At 38.4% G+C, this 23,112-nt stretch overlaps 1 protein-coding gene across 4 annotated transcripts in view; it reads left to right on the forward strand.

Annotated features, from left to right (window-relative positions):
* Positions 1-22,215, forward strand: part of MXI1 (MAX interactor 1, dimerization protein) — an 82,653-nt gene extending 60,438 nt beyond the window's left edge. For all 4 annotated transcript variants that reach the window (XM_046026892.1, XM_046026890.1, XM_046026894.1 and 1 more), the window contains exons 4-6: positions 14,591-14,705; positions 15,315-15,486; positions 18,452-22,215. In XM_046026892.1, coding sequence (XP_045882848.1) covers positions 14,591-14,705; positions 15,315-15,486; positions 18,452-18,615 — 451 coding nt within the window. In that variant the 3' untranslated portion in view covers positions 18,616-22,215. The remainder of the gene's footprint in view (positions 1-14,590; positions 14,706-15,314; positions 15,487-18,451) is intronic.
* The last annotated feature ends 897 nt before the right edge of the window (positions 22,216-23,112 follow it).

Here is a 23,112-nt window from a genome sequence, read left to right on the forward strand (position 1 = left end):
TTCCTCTTTTTTTGGAAGGCTAATATTTCTCTTAGTTTAGAATTAATAACTTTAGGAAAACATCATAGAAGCTAACAAGTTCCATAAATGTTTCTAGCCAAAGAGATTGTTACTGAAATGGCCAATTGGTGTTCTTAGGTTTTCATCTTACTGGGTCAGAATTTAAAAATGTGTGTGTGTAGCTTTGTTTAAAAATGCAGTTATGAGTTTGGCTCATTTGAAAACTATGAAGTAATTAAAATAGAGATAAGAATGTATTAAATAGGAAGTGATCTGTAGTAAATTTCAAGTGTGATTATATTGAAACTTGTTCTTGGTTTGTCGAGCATTTTGTTAGAAAATTTAAAAATAATTATTTTTAGCACATTTTGATCTACTGTGCTTGGAAGGAAAGATTTTAGTGCTTAGTTTCTCACTGTTCTTGAGATCACAGAATTTTTTTAACTTTCATACAGATAAAGATTTGTAGATTAGTTTACTCATGGTAAAGTTAAAAGGCCTTTGTTGTTTTCTAAATTTTTTTGTTGTTTTCTAAATTTTTAATTGGCCTTAGAATTTGCTATAAAAATTACTTTTATTTTAAAATTGTAGTCAGCAGTGATTAGTAATATTTGAATGGAATAGGAAAAAACGGATTTTTATTTTTTTAAAAGATTTTATTTGACAGAGAGAGAGAGATCACAAGTAGGCAGAGAGGGGGGGAAGCAGGCTCCCTGCTGAGCAGAGCACCGATTCAGGGATGCAGGGATGCAGGGCTCGATCCCAGGACCCTGAGATCATGACCTGAGCTGAAGGCAGAGGCTTAACCCTCGGAGCCACGCAGGCGCCCCGGATTTTTATTTTTTAATTCAGGTCTAATTAGCGTAGTGTTATATTAGTTTCAGGTGTACAATATAATGATTCAGCAAATCTATACATTACTCAGTGCTCATCATGACAAGTGTTCCCTTAACCCTTCACCTGTTTCACTCATTCCCTACTCCCCCCCAACCACCAGGTTCTTCTGTATAGTTAAACATATGTTTCGAGAAAATGGATTTTTAAACATTAGCTTGAGGGCATCTTCTGGTTGGTGCTTTAATCTAAAAGTAATTTCTTTCAGGTGGTAGTTCTTTATGGAGAACATTTTTGGAAATGATATAAAGAACTGTATTCTGCTTCTGTCTGTGATTTCTTAGTTTAAGTGTAGCGAACCTGGAGCTCAAACATATGTTTGAAATTGGCAGCTTTAATTTGAGATTGGCCCTACCTTTCTTGGCAAACGAAGGTTAGTTAGAGGTTTCTCAACCTTTTTGATAGAGCTTTGAGTACTTTCCTAGAGAGGGGTTGGATGCTGGTATAGGTCCCACAGGCAGAGGTTAGGAATAAATAATTTTAAGAATTATTCCTCTCTTGGCTGCAGTTTTACCGTTAACACTAAAGAGCAGTTGGACCTCTCTTTTCCCCCTTTCCACTGTTTGCACTTTTACTTGAGATAACTAAGAAATATGCTGAAAGTTAAGAGTTTGGTTTAGGATTTGTTTCAAACCTCCTTGGTCTTGAAAAATTTAGGGTTTGTTTTGAACATTAAATCTAAGACGACTTATGAGAAATAGTCAGATGTCCATGCTAATGTCTCCTAACTATCTTACATACCATTAACCCCAAGATCATGTTTTCTGATTAAGATCTTTGGTGGAAATGGGAGTTCTTTTGAAGTTGCTTGGTTCCTGGCACTGAAGAAGGACTCCCAGAGGTAATTACAAACAACTGACAGGCACTTGCTAGGTATTGACTGTGTGCTGGGTACTAGGGGATAGGATAAAAGGAGAAGTCCTAGACTCTGCTTTTGAGGATTTATAGTCTAGGTAGAAGACAAAATATATGATTATAAAGCCCCTATAGGCAGCATATAATTAAGTGTTAAGTTGTGTGTGTCCCAGATGGGAGCTGAGCTAAACTCATAGCAGCAGGTTATCATAGACCAAAACTAGCATGAACAGCTTAGTGTTATGAGCCTGTGACTCATTCCTGTGACTTGCATGCTTCTTTCTAGGAGTTTGCAAGTTTGGTTTTATCACATTTTCAATATGTTTTTAAGGGCTTTCAGGAGAAATGCTGCATCTGAAGCTTTTTTGCTTTGTCTTTTAAACATTAAAATACGGTTTGTCATTTATTCTGAAGTGAAATTGAACTTCCAGCTGTTAAACATGGCTAAGATAGGTATGGGCCTGGGACTACATTTAAAGACTGCGATAAAGCCTTCTTCATCTCTACTTGCTTTCCTGGTGTGTCTCTAATGGCAGCTAAAATACAGTGTTGTTTTTAGTGGCTGTTTTTCTTACGGAGGGGTGTCTACTATGGTTCTCTCTCTTTTGTAGCAATGTTGGTGAATACCCAAGTGTCTTGTGAAAAGACTTTGTGAAAAAGTCTTTTCACAAAGTCTTTTCACAGGAAAATTTAACTGGGACAGTTCAATCTGCTGTAACTTTGGGTAAATAAGGAAAACCGAAAGCCCATTTCCTTAGCTGTCCACATCTCTTACATGTCATTTTGTTTCGGAGTACTGTTGAAGATGTTCATTTTATTCTAGTAAGCCCTGTATGAGAAAGTCTTAGTAACTTTTATGATCATGTTTTTCCCCTTATAACTTATATTTCTTCTGAGTGCTTCTCAATTTATCCTTTAGTAGAGAACCCAAGTGTGCTTTTATAAACTTCTCTCTAGTACACCAACCTTAGGTCACTGACTTTTAAAAATTTCAACATACTGCCTATCTCTTAAGTTTGCCTAAAAACTGATATAGGTTGACATGGGATTTTATGCCATTTACAAAAAAAAAGTCTGTTTTTCATACTATGCTTTGTTTTCTGACACTTTTATCCCAAAGTAATTAGAGCAGTGTTAACCCTTTAATATAAAATTAAATGAGAAAATTTGGGTTTTCTAATTTGGAAATGGAATAGCTAAATTAGAATAAGGAAGAAATCTAGAATTTTTTTTTAAGATTTTATTTATTCATTTAAGAGAGAGAGCACAAGCCAGGGAAGAGGCAGAGGCAGACTCACCACGGAGCTTGGAGCCTAACATGGGGCTTGATCCCAGGACTTGAAGATCATGACCAAGCTGAAGGCAGCCACTTAACAGACTGAGCCACCCAGGTGCCCCAGAAATCTAGAAATTAAGTAAGGGTACACTAAGATTTGTTTCACCAAAATAATAATGAATAGAATTAGGCAGTATAGTCCCTTGAAGCTTAAAAGAGGGATTTTTGGATTTAAGAAATAAAATGGACAGTCTTGCTTTACAAAGGGAAATCCTTATAGGGATTTATTACCCTAATAAAAAATGGAAATAAAATCAAACCACTTTAGATCAGTTCTTTAATAAAACATTGCTACTGGGCTTTAGTAAGAAGATGTTAGGGGTATGTTTCTATTATGTTATATATATATTTATTTATTTCAGGGTTCATATATATATATATAGGGGTGTGTGTGTGTGTGTGTGTGTGTGTGTGTGTGTATATATATATATATATATATAGTGTCATGGAGGGCAACCATCATAATTTTCCTGAGCCATCTGTTGGTATCACTGACAGAAATGTACTCTTTAGCATTTGGATCATTGGTGTGACCAATTATGACATTTTTCTCTAGGGTTGTAATGTCTATGGTTTTTCTATCTTGATTCACTTTATTCCAGTCTGATTCACAATTATTCCTTTGCAGAACAGCTTGTATTTGGCATAGCTGTTAAAAAAAAAAAAAAAATCCAGTCTTTTCTAAATAAGGTTCTTTTTCAATTGGAAATTCCGTCTTTGTAGTTAAAATATTTGTAAACATAACACAATTTAGATAGAGCTGAATGACTTTGCAAGACTGCTATTTTTGTAATGCAGGAGGCTTTTCCTAAAGAGCGATTTGGTGATCCTGGACTCCTAAAACTCCCTTGAAAGCAGTTGGAATTTACTGCTGTATGTCCGGGGTCAGATGACGGAGGAAACACGCATCTGCTGGCTTGCAGTGTTCAGGAAATATCGGTGTGTTTGGAAGAAAATACCAAACATGTTTTGGGTGTTATTTTTCATCATTTCAAAGGATCCTTCATATATGTTTTGTCTCCTAAGATTAGAGACTTTGGTGATCCTAGAGATATTTTGGGACTTTCATCCCGTTACATCTCTAATATCTGAAAGGAAATACAGCTAAGTGGGGCACATTTATCCTCCAAATTCTATCACCTTCTTTGGTTGGAGCAACAGTTTTTGTGTCCTCATTGCAATATACTTAAGTGAGCCATATAATCTGTCCTGCAGATTTTGATTGGCAGTGGTAAGAACCTGGAGCATGTTCCCTCAGCCTGGCTTTTCCTCTTCAGATTCGTAGAGCAGTACAGATTAATTCTGGAATCAAGATACCATGGCACTTGGCAGCAGGCCTTCTTGGACAGAAGGCTATATTGGTATTGAGTTAAGGCTGCAATCAGAAAATAAATATTGGATCTCTGATTCTTCTCTCACTTAATTTTTTTCCTGGGCTTATCCAGAGGAGAGTCAAACTAAGATCTAGAGATAGAAACAAGTCATAAATTTGAACCCAGGTTTTTTTTTTTTTAACTGATAAATACCTTTTCCTTTTCAGAGGGTCTTAAAAAGTAAAGTTCATTAAAAAAAAAAGAAGTAAAGTGCATATTCTACCTGGGTAAAAATCCTCAATGGCTTAATACAACACTGAAAAAAAATTCTCTTTTATTAGAAGAGAGCATGCCCAGGATTGGAGCCAGGTGTTATGCAAAGCTGCCTCTAGAAGTAACTTTCAAAAACTACACTTCAGTTGGACTCTTTGTAGTCATCAAAAAAAATGTGATACAGTATAATGAAAGAGAAAGATCAGAAGGGTTATGTAACTTTGAAATAAAGGTAAACCGAAACATTAATTCTCTGTCATCGTCAGGACTGTGGCATGTTTAAAATTATGAGTCTTATGTTTTTAGAGAGTCTCAATTCCCAGGGAATACCTCAGGATTATTATTACTTTTTTAAAATTACACATTGGTCAATAATTCCTCTTTGTTACTACCCTTTTCCTGCCCCAAATTTTATTCCCCCAAACAAAATAAAACAAAAAGCAAATAGCCCTTCATTTCGGTTTCAGGGAAGTTTTTCTAAAATGGGACTTTAAAAATATTCCCTGGCTAACCTGACTGAATTAGCAGATGTCCAGCAATGCCAGACCATTTGCTCTCTGCCAGTAGTAAGCATGGTCACCACTTGTAATCCTTTAGCTCCCTATTTCAGGTTACTCATACTCAGTACAAATTGTGGCTCTCATCTTCCAGAGATGTGTTAATTCTTAGGCCAGAGTGTTCCTTTTACGTTTAATAAAATGTGTCTTTCCTCCTAAGTGAGTACACCCCCTCTTAAAATGAACTATTATGCTAATCACATCTTATTAGCGGGGCCATGTTTAAAAGCATTGTGCTATATTCATTTTATACTTCTAAGTGGACATTTACAATCCAAAGCGTTCTTCGAGTGTGCTGTTTGTGCTGTGTGGAATCACTGTTTTATTAAAGATAAGTAACACTATTTCTTCATTGCCCTCTACCATCCTGGGCTATATAATTCAATGTAATGAAAGAGTTGCCCTGGGCTGTGGGTAAGAGTGTGGCTGTGAGTGTTGGGGTCACACTTTTCTAGAAGAATAGACTAATGCTTGCTGTGTGTATTTTGTGTATAAAACTAGGGCAGTGTCTTCCAGAACGTTATCACAGTGTCTCAAATCTGACTTGCCAGCACGTAGGAAGTTTGTTTTGGTTTCAAAATGTACTTTACCCCATGGTGGCTGGCAGGGTACAATACTATTGACATCACTGTGTTTCAAATAGAAAATTAACAAGTAGCTACTGTTGTGACTGCAGATTGCCTTCCCAGTCCCTGTGAGAGAATGCTTTTTCTTTGGACAGCAGCACTTCTCGGCCCCTTGGTACCATTAAATCAGCCAATGGGGGCTGCCAGAATAGGGATGAACACTGACAAAAAGCTGAAGAATAGGAAAACTGTTAATAATGCAAAAATCTTTAATCAGCTTCCAAATTGATGTGAAAGATAAATAATTGTTAAAAATTTCTCTCCCACCCACAGCTGAGTTTTGACAGTAGGCCAGGTTCAGAGCCTGATCTCTCCAGAGAAGAGTATCCTTTCCCTCCACCCAAACCCCTGGAGAGTTGCCAAAGGAAAATAAGCTATTTTGTATTTAGAACAAATTGCCACTGTTTTCTCCAGTGATGTAGCCCTATTTCCCAGACTTTGAAACTTGGAATACAGAAAGTTCTTGTGTGACCAAAGAAGAAATATGGTGAATGAATGATCAAGTTTTTTTTTTTTCCCCTAAAACTGAGTACTCATAAACAGATAAGAAAGGGGATGAGATATATGTAGGGAAACTAAATTTAGCATAGAATGGACGTCAAGTGAACAATTTCTATTAAATCACTTTGCAAATGAGGTTCCTTATGGGGGTTTTCAGTGAAGAACATATGCCTCTGGAACCAGATTTTAATTATTTTTTTCAAATTATTTTTTCAAAAGTCAACTTTCCCTTAGAGATGAATGCAGGACTGTTCAAAACATTGTTTATGTGTCTTGCACTGGAGGCATCAACTGGTCAGCAGTCCTGTGACCTTTAAAGCTGCAGATACTAGTTTCTCGTGTTATCAGATGGGATAAAAAAAAAATGTTCATTTAATTTTTTTTTCTCTTGCATTGTAGAGTATTTTCTTTTATACTTTCCTCTCTTATACCTGGGTTTGCTTAGCTGTGTCTTTTCTATTTTTTTCCTAGTAATTGCCTTCCTGCCATTATACTTGTTATTATTATTTCTTGAACAACAGCTGCAACAGAGGCCAGAATTAATTCAGTCAGTTTTTTTTCACTTGCAAGGAGGCTTATTAATTGGTGACCGAAAAATTGGATTAGAAGAAATATTGGCGAATTTCCTTTGACATTGTCATCTTAGTCCTCCGTCACTGCAAATATTTGGGTGAATCAGTCTAATGGCTGCAATTCTCAGTCTTCTACTTCACTAGTAAAAGAGATGTCGACCCTAATCAGGTGTGAGGTTGGAGACTGTCAGTTTACTCTCCATGTAGTCCGTCATCTTTGGTGGTAACCTCAGCTGCACACGCAAATCCCCAGCGTACCGTTCTGGCATCCATAAGCAGTTCTCTCGTGAATGTCGGCCTGGCATCCAAATACAGTGTTTGGAGGCCCTTGTATTGTTACCTCAACTTTGAGAATCCCAAAAATACCCACTAGAAATTATGTTAGATCCCCCCTCTCCACTGTGTGTCTGTTACTCTGTTTGTTGCTAGAAAAACTGAAATGACTTAAAGTATGGATTCAGTCTTATCTAGAAAATAACTAAAATACAGTGTGGTTAGTGTGAAAATCAAGTATTAATTTTCTGAGGAAGGGCTGTATCAATGAAGATGTCATAGAAGAAACAGTAGTTTGGCTGTGGGCTGGTAAAGGAGTTAGATGTTCACTCGGTAGGCAGTGGAGAGGAGGACATTCCAGGTAGAGAAATGGGTAGATATAAAAGTGCATTTGGTTTGTGGAAGAGGTTTGCGAGGGTATGGGTAAGGGGAAGTGAGGCAGGAAAGGTGGTAGGCTGAAGGCCAAGTGATATAACATCTTCAAACATAAAAATTACTACTGGCATCTTTTAAAATTTTTACAGCCTCTAGTTCAGTGACATAATAAGGTGCAGCTCATTGTTTGCTGATGATCATTGCTGCTGACCGAATGCCGTTTCATCCTCTTCGTATCTCTGAGATGAAAAGACGAAATAAAATTTCAGCCTACATGGAATCTGCGCAGTTTGAGAAAGAATGTATCATTTTTTGTCGTTGATTTATCGAGTCCTCACGTCTCTCACCATCTCTTCTCCCTGACTCCACTTTCCCTCCTTCACTAAACCTTTGAAAAACACAATCCCAGTTACGATTCAGAAATGATGTTCTGAATTCTAAAGCTCTGTAGTGTCCGAGGTAATTTGCTCTAGTAGTTTGAACAGATTCTGGGAGGTCTTGGATGTGGTATAAAATTGTGCAAGATTTATTTGAAGTCTTTTTTTGCCTTTAAAGTATACTTTGCATTATTTCTGCTTATTTTCATATAAAATAGTGTTTTCTTCCAAATTTTTGAGGAAAAGTATGATTTCTGGAAGCCGTACTACTGTATATTTAACCTTCTGGCTGTAAATATTCTCTGGCTTTCTACCCTAAGATTTTATTGGGGTGACAGGGTGATTTCCTTCCAAGAGTGAGTAAAGTGAGTAAAGGCTTACTTTAACTGATTTCATTTAATTATATATAGACGAGCCCTTCAGTGCTAAGGTGGACAATGTGCCTATAGAATAATTTATATTATTATAATATTATATAGTATATATAATTTATATAATTTGCAGTTTCATTATAATGCCTGCTGATATTTCTATCTGGCCGTTTTACAAGATACCAATTAAATTACAAGGAATATTAATGAAAGCAGCTTTTTTTTTTTTTTTTGGGAAAAATGAGAGTCCTCGCTGTTCTGAGTTTTTGTTTTGTTGTCATCAAGTCCCATGACACAACGGTCAGCTCCGATGCTAAGGAAATGACTTTACCATCATTTACCAAGTTATAACCTGACAGTTAATAGCTCATTTATTTTTTGTGAAGCAGTCAGCATGTAAGTTGTAAGTGAAACGTGTATTTAGCACATGCTATTTTACGGGAATAGCTTGTCTGAGTTTTCTTATTTCACAAACACGAAAAGCTTGACCGCGAAAAATAGTATTTGTTTTCCTAAATAAGATCCATGAGTAGCATGCATGCACCTGATACTTGGATTCATTTTTAACGTCGCTTTTCTTAAGAAGTTGTGTATCTTTAGAGATTTTCAGAAGACTCTCAACACATTAAATATTAGAGAAACACTGAAATAAGAATGTGTAGGACAAGCAGCTAATTGCTGTCATGTGCAGAAGTGGTGTGTAGGGAGTTGGGAAACCTGGCCACAAGCCTCTGCAGCTTTGAAGAACGTGGCTCAAGGGAGGACTCTCAGTCCATTGCGTAACATTCAGCAGAGAGGAAAGTACAAGTACTTTCCCTATCATTTGACTTGTTTTCCATTTTGATTTAGTTCCTTGGCAAAGTTTGATAATCCTTAGTGGAGGAATGAAAGACAAGCAAGTTGCAATGAAGGACTGTTGCCTCTGAGGGCACCAGCCAATGGATGCTTTGTGAGGCTGGGCAGGTGTTAAATTTCATATTGTTGTTGGACAGAGGGATTAGAGTTTTAAGAGACGACTTGAAAAACATCATCCTATGGTACTTGCAATTTTCTTCTGAAAGGGAATTCTTTCCTCTCTCCTCCCTCAACACTATGTGCTGCTTGTGGTTGATATACCTATGCCTTAAAATATCACAGCTACTAGGAGGGGCCGTTTTATAGCAAAATCATTTCCCCTCATGTCCTGTGATATTTCAGTTTGGCAGTAGAGTTTACAAGGTTTGAAATCAAAAGCAGCGTTGGTTCCTTCAGGGAAAAATGATCCCAATCTACCAAAATAAGAGCCAAACAGACTCTAATTGTTCCTTTTCCCACAAGGGGCTTGCCCTTTCTGAAGGTGTGGGTTAGTTCGATAGGACCTTCTCTCCAACAAGGTTAGTCACTGGAAATTGCCTCTTCCCCTGGGTAAAACCCACTTTTAAATCTATTTTAAAACAGACCTCAAAGTGTCTTTGAAAATAAAAGTGCTTTGGTATCTCCATTCTCTTGCCCCCTCCCTCTCAGCAAGGAGATTCCAGTTTTCTCACAGGGCACCCTGCTGCAGTGTGTAACCATCATGCTAAATTAGGAAAGATTTACATTTTAGAGTTTTGTTTTGTTTTGTTTTTTTAAGATTTTATTTATTAGACAGAGAGAAACACAGCGAGAGAGGGAACACAAGCAGAGGGAATGGGAGAAGGCGAAGCAGGCGTCCTGCTGAGCAGGGAGCCCGATGCGGGGCCCGAACCCAGGACCCTGGGATCATGACCTGAGCAGAAGGCAGACGCTTAATGACTGAGCCACCCAGGTGCCCCACATTTTAGAGTTTTTATTAAGCCCTCCATGTGCTGTGAAACATTAAATAAATGCTAACCAGGGGGCTAAATTTTTTTCTTGTTTTCCATCAAGGCTAGTTCCATAAATTTTACAATGTCAGGTTTTTCTATTGGTTGTTAGTCTGGTGTTCATTGGAGCATTCAGAACATCAGCCTTAACTTTCCCCAACCTTCCTTTTTTAAAATTTTATTTTAAAGATTTACTTATTTTAGAGAATGTGCGTGGATGTAAGCAGGGGGAGAGCAGAGGGAGAGAGAGAATCTCCAGTAGACTCCTCACGGAGCGCAGAGTCTAACATGGGGCTCTGTCTCACAACCCTGAGATTATGACCTGAGCCAAAATCAAGAGTCAGATGCTCAACCAAGCCCCTCAGGCACCCCCCTGGCCCCCAGACTTCTTTACCTGCAGGGCTCTACCATTCCTGAATCCTTCTTTTCTCTGTGTCAGATCTTCCACTCCTTGGAGATTTGAAAAATATCATCTTATGCTACTTGCAAATTTTTTCTTAGTGCATAAGGATTTTCTTTTTTTTTTTTTTTTAAAGATTTTATTTATTTATTTGACAGAGAGAGATCACAAGTAGACAGAGAGGCAGGCAGAGAGAGAGAGAGGGAAGCAGGCTCGCTGCTGAGCAGAGAGCCCGATGCGGGACTCGATCCCAGGACCACTGAGATCATGACCTGAGCCGAAGGCAGCGGCTTAACCCACTGAGCCACCCAGGCGCCCTGCATAAGGATTTTCAAATCAAACCAAGGTTGTTGGTTTTGTTTTGTTTTGTTTTCCTCTTGTCCTCTTTTCTTCCTCCAGTGTCTTACGGTCCATGATTTGGCAACCCCATACAAGAGGCTCCTGAGCCACCGGTCACATGAGAATGAAGGCAAGAAAAGAAAGGACCAGATGGCATCAAAAGATATGCCTTTCTAGGTCGTTGGTGGTTAAGCTTGCAATCTGGTCACCAGCAGGGAGACCATGGGGGAAAGGGTGGAGAGCAGCACAGCACCATTGTAAGGGAAGAATTCTGCTGTACAGTGTGTTTCAGTAATCTGCTGGGGCGAAAAAAGTTACACGTCAAGGTGAATGAATTTTCTGGTTAGACTTCCCAGTTTATAGTCAGTCACAGGGTATTACATTGCTCTTGGAAGGGTGAATTCACCTAAAACCGGCATCATAAGCGCATGTGGAAAACTGTGTACAGTATATTTGGACGGCAGTTTTGAAAAGTGTGGCTCCCACTTGGTCAGTTTCTGTCCTTCAACTGCCATTAACCTTTTGTTACTCTCTTCTCCAAATGCCTGATTCTCTTACCAGTATAAAAACTGGAGGAAATGACATTTGGCTCTCACAGGGACCTTTCCCCACAGGAGAGCAAAGGACATCATTTACCATCCATTCTTCATACTCTTACCTATTTTAAAAGATTATGTTTATAAAACATGGAAAATGGCATCACTGGTCTTTGTGAGACATGATAACTCAGGCCATGTTTTCTTAAGCTCTAACTTGGAGCACATTTATAATTACTTGACTGAAGAAATGTTTAATAGGGGCTAATAAAAAATATTTTAGAGGGTAGTCTGCCTTGCTGTTCATCTAGCCGTCCTAACGTTGACTCCCATGGCTTGGGCAGATTCTGATTTGTCAGTGCTGTTGCAGACCACCAGACCACTGAACTTGGCTGATACTTCCTTACAGAACTCCAGCTTCGTCGTTTTCCCCTGAAAGAAAAAAGTAACTTGATTTCAGTATATGAACTTGAGTCCTGTACTCTTTTAATTGCCTGGAAAAGGCTTACTTTTCCGTAGACAAATTCAGTATCCTTCAAGTCCAAAGTTAAGTTTCAACTTCTCTTATAAGTGTGCTTTCTCCAGTTACAATCTCCTCTTTTATTCAGATTCTGTTGCCCTTGAATTCCGTGTGACTCATTTCATTATGAACCAAATGAAACCAAACAATATATTTCATTCTGTAGTCTAAATTATAAACTCCTAGAATTCACATTTCTTTTTTTACTTCCACCACTCAAGCAAGTGTGTGGAATATTGCTGAATATACAAAGTCATGTAGTAAATACATATCTCAATGATAAGAAGAAAGAGAAAAAAAACAGACATTTTATGATGTTTGTTGATTTCTACCTAGATTTTAATATGATTTAGATCTAAAAAACAGAAAACTGAAGCACCCATTTTTTCCTTGACGTAAAACTCTAGTAAGGGGTCATTGTGAAGTTCCTTAAACTCAGTGTAGAAGATATTTCCTGTATATACACCGAACTTCTGGGGTTAAGTAAACAAAATTGACAAGTTATTTTTGTGCCAACGTACTTGTTAACTTTACTGGTTAGTTGCTGTATTAACTTTTTTAGATGCCTGAATTCAGGGCCTCCTTGGGAGCCTCCAGTTCTTAGCAAGACGACCACCAGTCTCTCTCTTCGTCCTCCAGTCATATTGTAGGAGTGCAGTTATTAGGCATATATGCTAGAATAATTCTAATGAAGAGTTTAAAGGCACTTTTTACTATGGATTTTTTGTTTCGTTTTTTTTTTGTTACTGTTTTAGTCTGCCCAGCAAAAGCACTCAGTGATCATGTGAGTCTTCACTCAAGGGGTTTTCCAGTTAAAAACGAGAATTTTACTAAAGGTTCTGTGATTTGGGGTAGCACAGCAGGGCAGCACAATGACTTCAAAATTGTTAAGTCTCATTAAGGGGAACCCATTGATAGACCTTTAATTTAGGGAAATTTTAAAAATTCCTTTATCTACATCAGAGATGTCAGACTTCAGCCTGGAACCAACTATTAGATATGAACTACTGAACTCAGTAAAGAGGCCTGGAATGGATATACTAATGGACCCTTGACCAAAGCTGGGGTAGTGGGTGCGGGAAGAATCTTGACAGTTCATTACCAAACTCTGGCCTCCCGGCTCTTCATTATCTTGTTTGTCAGTGACATAATTGGTTGCTTATTGTCTTCTCCTGCCCCTCTTTCAAATTGCTTTTGAGAATTTCACTTATTATTTCTTGTGTAGTAAGACCAAGAAAGCATAGTTTGGTGGGTGAACTCATAAAATCATTTTGGCCCTCACTGAGAGGATGATGTGTTTTGTTCCTGGTTCAAATGAGACAGTTGCTAAATGGTCAGTTACAACTCTTTAAGGAATAAGGATAAACTGTGAACACATTTGTGGATTTTCTTTTCAGATATACTATTTATTAATTGCTAAATTATGTTATGCCTATGAAGCAAAGAACCAAAGATATGGACTCACATTGTTTTAGTATACAGTTATGTACCCAGAATGCTCATCATGGTGATCGTAGTACCTTTAGGATACAGGGAGGGTAAAACCATGAGACTCTGTGCTAGCATTTTCAGTAGAAAATTTCCCTAGGTTGTCCATAGGATGGGTGTATTAAAGAATGGAATAATTTTTGTAAAGAGTTTTGTCAGGGCACCTGGGTGGCTCAGTTGGTTAAGCATCTGCCTTTGGCTCAGGTCCTGATCCCAGAGTCCTGGGATCAAGCCCCGCAATGGACTCCCTGCTCAGCAGAAAGACTGCTTCTCCCTCTCCTTGTGTCCCTTCCCCTGCTCGTCTTCTCTCTCAGATAAACAAATAAAAATCTTTAAAAAAAAATTTTTTTTGTTACCTACCTTTTTCCCAATGTGTAGAAAATTGGAGGTGGGATAATGAAAGAGAGAGGTGAGGGAGAGAAATAAAAATTTAAAACTAATGAACTGGTGCACTGAGATGTTAGGAAGCAGGGGGCTGTCTCATGGGTTGTTGTTTCAGTGGCTGAAATTGACCACAGAGCCATATATTTTGCCTAAGCCTGTCCTAGCTGGCCATACCATTTTGCTGTTTCTAATGTGTAGAATCATAAGAAGTTGCCATTTTTATAAGTGAGACTTATATATCAGAATTTTTCTGTGGTTCAACCTAACACATAATAAGAGGTAACACTGTAGGATGGCTACAGTTGTAGAGAGAGGTGTGTGTGGGTGTGTGTAAAAGACGGGAGAGAAGAAATGGAAATTCCTGAGCATTTTATACTCCCGGGGGTTATTCCAGCTGAAAACTTCTACTGTAGCCTGTGGTTCTAGGCATTCAAAATCAAATACAATTAGTTGCCCTGGTATGCTTTCCTACTTCCACATTAGTACACTTGGAGACAGTTTATGGGGTGGCTTAAAAATAAATCATCTCTGACAGAGATTACCACTGGGGATAGTAATCTGAAGTGACTGTGTCTGCGGAGTACAGACGTCATGGTAGAGCCTGAAAACCAGTAAGCACGCCTGTACTTGCACATACTTTGAAACTGAAGAATTCGGGGCGTAACATGGATATAGACTAAGTAATCTATGAATTATTATTTGTCTCAAAATAGGTTTTAGGAGGTTTCTAGTGCAATATTTAGACTGTGCTGATTTGACTTTTGTTGTCTTTTGTAGACGAGCTCATCTGCGCCTGTGTTTAGAACGCTTAAAAGTTCTGATTCCACTAGGACCAGACTGTACCAGGCACACAACACTTGGTTTGCTTAACAAAGCCAAAGCACACATCAAGGTGAGAATTTCTTTCATATTTGTACATGATTGTCTCAGCCCTTGTTCCATCTAAGCAATGATTCCTGTTCATAAACGTCAGCTAGCTCACTGTGCCCTCCTTAATAACTGACCTCAAGAGGAATCTTCCTGAAAACTTTTCAGCTAATCTGATGGGAGCGACATAACCTGATTAAACTAAATTGTTTTGACAGCATGGCCATCTGAGGAGCTGGGAATACTAGGAAAATAATTACTCTGCTGGTCTGCAGAAGGAAGGCAATTGTGCCCTCTGGTGGAGGTGACGTTGTTTGGCTGTGTCCTCCAGTATTTTTCCATTGAACTACAGCCCAGAGCAAGTTTCTCTGTCATGGAGATAACTTCACAGACTTTGCGAATTCCATACCCTTACGTAATGTAGCACTCATTACGCACAGACAGAAAAGAAAAATGAAGAAAATTATTTTTGATGTTTAAAAATACGTATTTATATATGTTTTTAGATACATACACGTATATACCTGTATATTCATATCTTCTCTGCCAAAGAAGAAATCTTTTCAGATGTTAGGTAAGAATGGATTTTACTGTTTGTACTGGACCGTACACAAGTATCATTTTGTCATTTTAGAAACTTGAAGAAGCTGAAAGGAAGAGCCAGCACCAGCTAGAGAACTTGGAACGAGAACAGAGATTTTTAAAGCGGCGATTGGAACAGCTGCAGGGTCCTCAGGAGATGGAACGAATACGAATGGACAGCATTGGATCGACTATTTCTTCAGATCGTTCTGATTCAGAGCGAGGTAGGCCGTTTGCTTCTTCCCTAATGAAATACTAAGCATCCCTGTATCTAAATTTAGGCAGGGTGCTTTGGAAAGCTCTGTATTTGCTTTCTTCTCTTCTACTGCACCATTCTGGGTTTTGTGCAGTCACAACGTGGTCTAGCAATGCCTGAATGAGCTGTCGGACTTTTTTTTCTTTATTATGTAGGTATGTATTTTTAACTTTCTACTTTGAAACAATTTTTTTAAAGATTTTATTTGTTTATTTGAGAGAGACAAAGATAGTGACAGAGAACATGAGCTGTGAGGAGGAGAAGCAGACTCCCCACTGAGCAGGGAGCCCGATGCGGGGCTCAATCCCACGACCCTGGGATCATGACCTGAGCGGAAGGCAGACGCATAACCAATGGAGCCACCCACGCACCCCTCTACTTTGAAACAATTTTAAACTTACAGAAAAGTTGTGTCTTCTGTAGAAAATTGTAGAGTTCTCATATACTCTTCACCCAGGTTTCCCTACTATTAACATCTTTTGTAGCCATAATAGTTATTTGCAACCAGAAAATTAACATTCATGTAATATTATTAATCAATAGACATTACTCATATTTCACCAGTTTTCTCACTAATGTCCTTCGTCTGACCTGGGATCCAATGCAGGATCCAACATTGCATTCGGTAATTCCTTAGTCTCTATGACCATGACATTTTGAAGAATACTGGCCAGTTATTTTATACAGTGTCTTTCAAGTATCTGAGGATTTCTTATTATTAAGTTGAGGTTTTACATTTGGGGGGGAAGAAATATCACAGAAGTGATGTTGTGCTCTTCTCAATTCATTGTATTAGGAAGATACACGATGTTATGTTTTGTAACTGGTCATGTTAATTTTTATGTCTGTATTTTAAAGGCCACACCCTTCATTTCTCTTTCCATCTGTCCCAGACTGTTTGTCTTTGGCAGAATGAAAGACCAAGAACAAACCAGCAATTTTGTTTGAATTTTACTGATCTGTTCATCTCAAGCTCCTACCACATCAGGCCTCACAACACAATAGAAGATCCCAGAGGTGAACTCTCATGATTTTAAGCTTTTTATTAGAGAAAATAGAGCTCATGAGATCTTGAGGATTCTAAAACAAAGAATTGTTTGTAGAGTTTCTTTTGACTTTTTATATGGAAGTTTTCAAACATACACAAAAGTAGAATAGAATATTGAATTCTCATGTACCCATCATCCAGCTTCTTATATTCCATAGAAGCATTTCAAGTTGATCTTTGATCCCTTTTAACACAACTCTAGGAGTCCTTGGGTTTGTTGTTGTTTTGCTGTGTAAGTTTGTTTTTACGTGGCACTCAATTTCAGAGAACAAAAGTTTATCAGAGGCAGCAGCAGGAACCTTGGGGACATGCTACATCTATGTCTGACAGTTGTAGCAGGAATGACCCCAAATTAAGAGGCAGACCTTGACCCTAGTCTTTCTTCTACTGGTTAGTAGCTGTCTGACTTTGTTAGGTCTACAGGTTTTAGCTGCTCTTCCTGCTGTTAACTCCTCCTTGTACCCATCCCATCTCCAAATTTGAGAAAGAGTGTGTCTTCCTCATTATAGCTAGAACCTCTTTTCCTGTTCTTATCTAGAAGCTCTCTTTCCCAGTATTACAGGGGACTTTTAGTGCGATCTCCAGTCCATTTGACTAGAGCAGTCTCTCATTTTACTTTGTGATGATTGAGTACAACAAGCTCTGTTGGATAGGGTGTTTTGATTCTATTTTCTAATTGTAGGTTGGATAAGTATTCTGTGATACCGGGAAAGACCAAGTAGCCTGTGAAGCATTATGGATGTAAAACAAATAGTTATGAATTCATAGGATTGTTTGGACAGCTTGTTTGGACGGATGCCTGCATTTTAGAAACAGATTTCTAAAACTTTTTGAAGCAACAAGCCCTTTTGAAAATAATACTCTTTGAAATAACTTACTCTGTCTTCTTGGGCTCAGCAAGAATTCACTTTTCTAAAGCAGTTGAGATCAGTGTGAACCCTTAGAGTCAGTGCCAGATATGAAACATCAGACTTTGAGCTTAAAAGAATTGAAGAATCTTGAGTTCATTCTGGCTGTTATGGGAGAGAACTGTTTTTCAACTTGCCTTTTGTTTTTTAAAATGTATACTGTATTTTATGTAGTACTGGTGATTGCATATGGAGTATTTAACAAACTGTTGATAGCCAGTCTTATATGTATTTAGGGATTAAAAAAACTCATGTTTGATTTTGAAGTAAAGTTAAATACCATCACTGAAATGCCTTTGCTATTATCTTTGCTATAGATGTCACTATAATCCAGAGACTTTTCAGGCTTAAACCCTCATTTCAAGCTATATTTCATTCAAGAAAATTAAATGGAATTGAATATAAATCCCTCAGAGTTCACTCTAAATGACTGGCTTAGTTTGGTTACTGAGTAGTCAGAGGTCTTTGTGATGAATCCTACAAGTCTGTAGAACTGTCTGTAGAATGAGACTGCCAAAGGCAAGAATAAATGGATAAATTTTCTAGTTCACCTATACTAAACAAATGCTTTTTTCCCTCTTTCAGGCAACTCTGATTAATAAACAACACTGAGAATTAGTTTCTAGTTTAATGCAAAACACATGTAGTTAAACCACTTGGGGTTGGGATTTTTTAATATTAAGCACTAATTCCCAAATCGGCTGAGTTCTTTTGGTGGGAGGTCCAGACCGACTGGCGTCAAAGGCTTTAGTAAACTTGCTGATTGAGACCACCGCTGGTTACCAGACATTCCCCTGTACAAAATGTATCCCTGTCTCTCTTCACCTTTAGGAACTTCTGTTCTCCAGAGATCACGGAAAATAAGCTTGTATAATTATTTTACACTACCAAAACATAATCACTTTTTCTTATGCCCTTTTCTCATTCGTTTTTGAAAGTCCGGATTACTAACGTTCTTCTTTTTCTCTCTTTGGCAGAGGAGATTGAAGTGGATGTTGAAAGCACAGAGTTCTCCCATGGAGAAGCGGACAGTATCAGTACCACCAGCATCAGTGACATTGATGACCGCAGCAGCCTGCAGAGCATTGGGAGTGACGAGGGTTACTCCAGTTCCAGCGTCAAACTTTCGTTCACTTCCTAGAAGCAGCATGACGTAACAGTGCAGGGCAAAATACTCACTGGGCCAATCAATCCAAACAGTCTCTTAAATTGGGTTCATGATGCAGTCTCCTCTTTAAAACGAAACAAAACTATACTTGAACAAAAGGGTCAGAAGACCTCTATTTAAGCAAATACGTAGCAAAAAGTGGGGCAGAGCCTCCCCAGCAGAACAAATACTCATAATATTCATATTTGAAAATCTCAGTTTCTAATGGCAGCAGAAAACTTGGTGAAATTTTCTTGATTTAGTTTATTTGAAGAAGGACATTGGAGATTGTCCTCTTTTTCTTCTGTAGTTTGCTCATAATACAATGAGTAGACGCATTTAAGGATGGGGTTATGAACCCTTCCTGAGTTTTATGGTCCTAAAAACAAAATCAAACCTATAGTAATGAGAAGACAAGATAATCAGGCATTAACTTGGATAGCTAAAGAGCTATTAAAACTCAGCCTGGGACAGCTTATCATGAAGCCTGTGGATGATCAATTCTTGAAAAAAAAAAAACAAAAAACAAAAAACAAGCTCATTTCATGCTCTGCAAAAGGAGAGACTCCCATGAAGCCTTTTGAAAGGGATCATCATGCAGCTCAGCTTTCTGTTGGATTCCATGCTAAGCAAGCTAACCTTATCCTGCATTGTTATCAGTAGGGCACCCAACCGCCAGCTCGACAGTCAGCCGCCCTTAGGCCCTTGGGCAGCATGGGGGCAGTATGACAGCCTCTACCACACAGGGCCTATGAATTCGGATTGAGGGGCCAGAAGGAAAAAGCTCTCCATGCCTCTGTGTCTGCGTGGGCCAGAAGAATTGAGACGCAGATTAGCAGGCCAAGGTCTGAGCCACGGCAGCATTTTTATTTCAGATTTTGATAACTGTTTGTATGTGTTGAAAACCAAAATGACATCTTTTTAAAGCTTGTCCATAAAGAACATAGATGTCTTTTATAGTGGAAAAACACATGGGAAAAAAAATCATCTATTTTGATGCAGCATTTGATAATTTTAAAACACCTCACACCTCACTCTTTATAGTGCACAAAATGAATGAGGTCTGGGCTAGGTAGAAAAAAGGTCAATGCTGTTTTTATTTTCTTTTAGAATCATTACCTTTTATCAGCTTTTAACCATCTGATATCTATCGTAGACACGCTATCATACTTAACATAGTTGAGTTCGGCACTTGTCTCGTTTCATGGTAAAGATTTGCTTTCATTTTCCTACCGGCGGTCTCTCTCCCTCCTCACAGTCCACCGTGCAGGTGCTGTTGTTGCTCTTACCAATACTTTCAGAAACGTTTTAAGTGAAATTTCTTTTCTAGCCTGCACTTTGATGTCATGTGTTACCTTTGTCTTTCCAAATCCAAGGTGTTCATCCCACCCCACCCCACCTTCTCCTTTACCCCAGGAAGCCTTCTTGGGCCCCCTTACCCCTGGCTCTTTGGACTTTGTATACTTTGAATAATTTAACTACCCTTAATTACTTAAAAAAAAAAAAAGCTTTATGATTTTCGTAACTTATTGCTGATTTTAATGGGTTGTTAATTTCAGTCCTGTAGTTTTATTTTGTTTAGACAGGGCTGGGCAAGGAAAAAGAAAATAAAGACCACCATATGTAGCAGTGCAGTTGAGTTGTGTGTAATGTTAGACTATCCTTTGTAAGTAGCACTTTGACAGCTTTCACTGCTTCTGTGTATGAAGTGCGCCATCCTGGTCACACACAGGCCTCAGCATATACTTGTCTGTGCTCTTCCTGTGCCTCCGAAAACATTTTTACCCTGGATTGTGCTGTTTGAGTGGAAGAAATCCTTGGAAGTAGATGTGACAAACTGCATGCCTTTAGAAGCCCATTATTAGAACTTGCGACTTCCGGTGCTGGGGACTTAATGAAAAACATGATAAAGTCATTTCTCTGGCCCAGGTCAATTATTTTTGGTTTCACTTATAATTACTCCTGGCTGGGTCACAATGTTGCTCTGTGTATTTGCTTACTTTTGACTTTCCCAAGGGAGACAGTTTAAAGACTCATGCTAACTACCATGAAAGTAAATGGAAGCCAATGACCAAGCTTCCGTTTTGTTGGTCTCATGGCACCCACTGGCACCACTTGCCTAGGGCTGGAGGTTCGGACTTCATTCAGGAGAACTTGAGGTGCTGCCACTTTGTTGTATATGTACAGGTTGGTGGTCTGGAAAGCCTTTGTCACAAGTCTATATAACTATTTCAACTGCCCTCTAAATTACTCTTTCCCTGGGTTTGTTTACCTTGTGGGAGGGGAGTGGATTGTATGATGAGTAAGAAGTATTAATTTTTTAAAAGACAAATCGACTTTGAAGATATAAAAGTTAATTGCAAGAAATAAAAATTGTGAATGAAGAATACCCGAGTGCTTTTTGTACCACCCTTCTCTATGAAGGAAAAAATAAGAATGAGCATCTACACCTTGAGAAGCAACGATCTCCTACATGTTTAAGTTGATACGACTTCAGTAGTCCAGAATTAATGGCAATTTGAATCATTGCCATTCCTGTTCTGTAATTTAAACAGGTGCCTTCTTGACTGGTAACTCCACGTAACCTAACTGCAGATGGTTTAACTTACCTAATCTTAACTGCTTCAGGTAGGAAACAAAGCCATTTGTTATTATCTGTTCTTAAGGACTTTTTAGGGCATCCCTTTGGCTACAACTATCCATTTAAATTAAATTGAAAATAAGTCTGGAAGTTTCCGTTTAGTCCCCACCCACTAACCTGAGTTAAGGTACCCTTTATGTAAAATGCCTGAGTAAGATATTGATAGAGGTAAGCTCTATTTCAGCGTATATTACCAAAGAAGAGTCTGATGAAGTCAGACCGTAGTTTCTGGTTAGAATAGGTATGAGAACTCTGGTAGAAATGACTTTTCTAGTCCCCACGATGGTAGCTTTTAGCATTATGAAGGGATTTTAAAAGGCAGGATTATTGAGGCAAAATTTCCTAAGGCCACACTGCCTCCTGGGTCATTTCTCACGAAAAAAATCGTTTAACTTCTTGGAGAAGGTTCTTTGGTAAATTTGTTTTCTTCCACTTGAAGAAGCAGGAGCTGCCTTTTCCCCCTTTTTTTTTATTAGCCTTACATCTCAAAAATTCCATACTCCCTACGAACAGCAGCATAATCTGGGAAGAACAGGTTTTTTGGGGTCACATTTAAATACTGGTTCTATTTGCTATGGACTCTGGGCAATTTAATTTCTTCATGGAGCCTATTTCCTCCTGAAAAGTTGTTACAAATACTACCTCTATTTTGAAAGGTTGTAAGGATTAAAACTTATATATGTAAATCCCCACACATATTCAACCTAGGAGTTTGTAGCACCAAAAGAAAAATAAGAGGTTTGTACTTCTCCTTTCTCTGATGAATGCAACCTTCTAATTTCTTCATCCTTATTCTTGAATTTTAGTTATTCTGACTCTGGGTCTTGCAGAAAGAGACAATTTTAATAAATAAAATGTTCACTTTCACAGAATTCCGTGACAGGTTATACTTTGTAAGTCACTTTTGATGTCCTATAGAATTTTTTAAATAAAGACTTTGTAAGATTGATGTATCAGCGGTTTTAGTGATTACCTGGATCTTTCTAAAAAAAAAGACTAACCCGAGCTTCAATCTGTTACAAACACCAGTAGTAACCACTGCATAATGCCCTAGTTAATATTTAGTGCTGGCCTTGCCAGGAAAAAAATCTTGGCCCATGTACTGGATCTAAGAGGAAACTGGTTTTCTTGTGGAATACATCTGACTCTTCCAAATAAGCCTAGTTCGATACAGGTACTGGCTGACAACCTCACTTCTTGCTTCTGTTTTACCTTTCTATACCATCATAAATTATTAGGGGAAATGGCTTAGACGAAGCTCTTTTAAAGTACTGCCAGCTAACTTCATATAATTTTGAAATTTTTTCCTTTTCCTCAAACCCTTAGCTCTTTGTTAGAGAGGAATGCTTGAAGTCTTTATTGGTAGGGCACTAACTGGGATATTTATTTCGGATTTTCGCACCAGGGCACCAAACAGCATTATAGAAACATAAAAGCCATAAGGTGTCTCTAAAGTGCATATTAAAAGTACAAATTTAAGAAGCAGTTGGTTCTAAACTAGCAGCTTTATCACACTCTGAAAGGTATGTCAACTAAACCTGACAGTGCGTTTGGAGAGAAAAACCTGGCAAAAGAACCAAAGGGTACTTACTCCTTCCTGCATACTTCTGAGCAATGAACAATTGGACAATTACCATCTATTAAATACTAGCCTAGCTGCAGGTCTCAGGCTTCAACTCTGGTTTTCCCAGGATATAGAGTCAAGTGTCCTCCAAGCCTGAATTCTTTCTCTGGTCAGAAATGCACTGCATCTTGCTAAAGCTGAGTACAGGGCTTGAAAGGGGAAAAAACAAAAGCCCATCAGTTTTCACCAAGAAAGGCAAATCAGAAGCCAGCAAAATAATAAACAT

This window comes from Meles meles, chromosome 13 (assembly GCF_922984935.1).
Source record: "Meles meles chromosome 13, mMelMel3.1 paternal haplotype, whole genome shotgun sequence".
NCBI classification, from domain to species: domain Eukaryota; kingdom Metazoa; phylum Chordata; class Mammalia; order Carnivora; family Mustelidae; genus Meles; species Meles meles.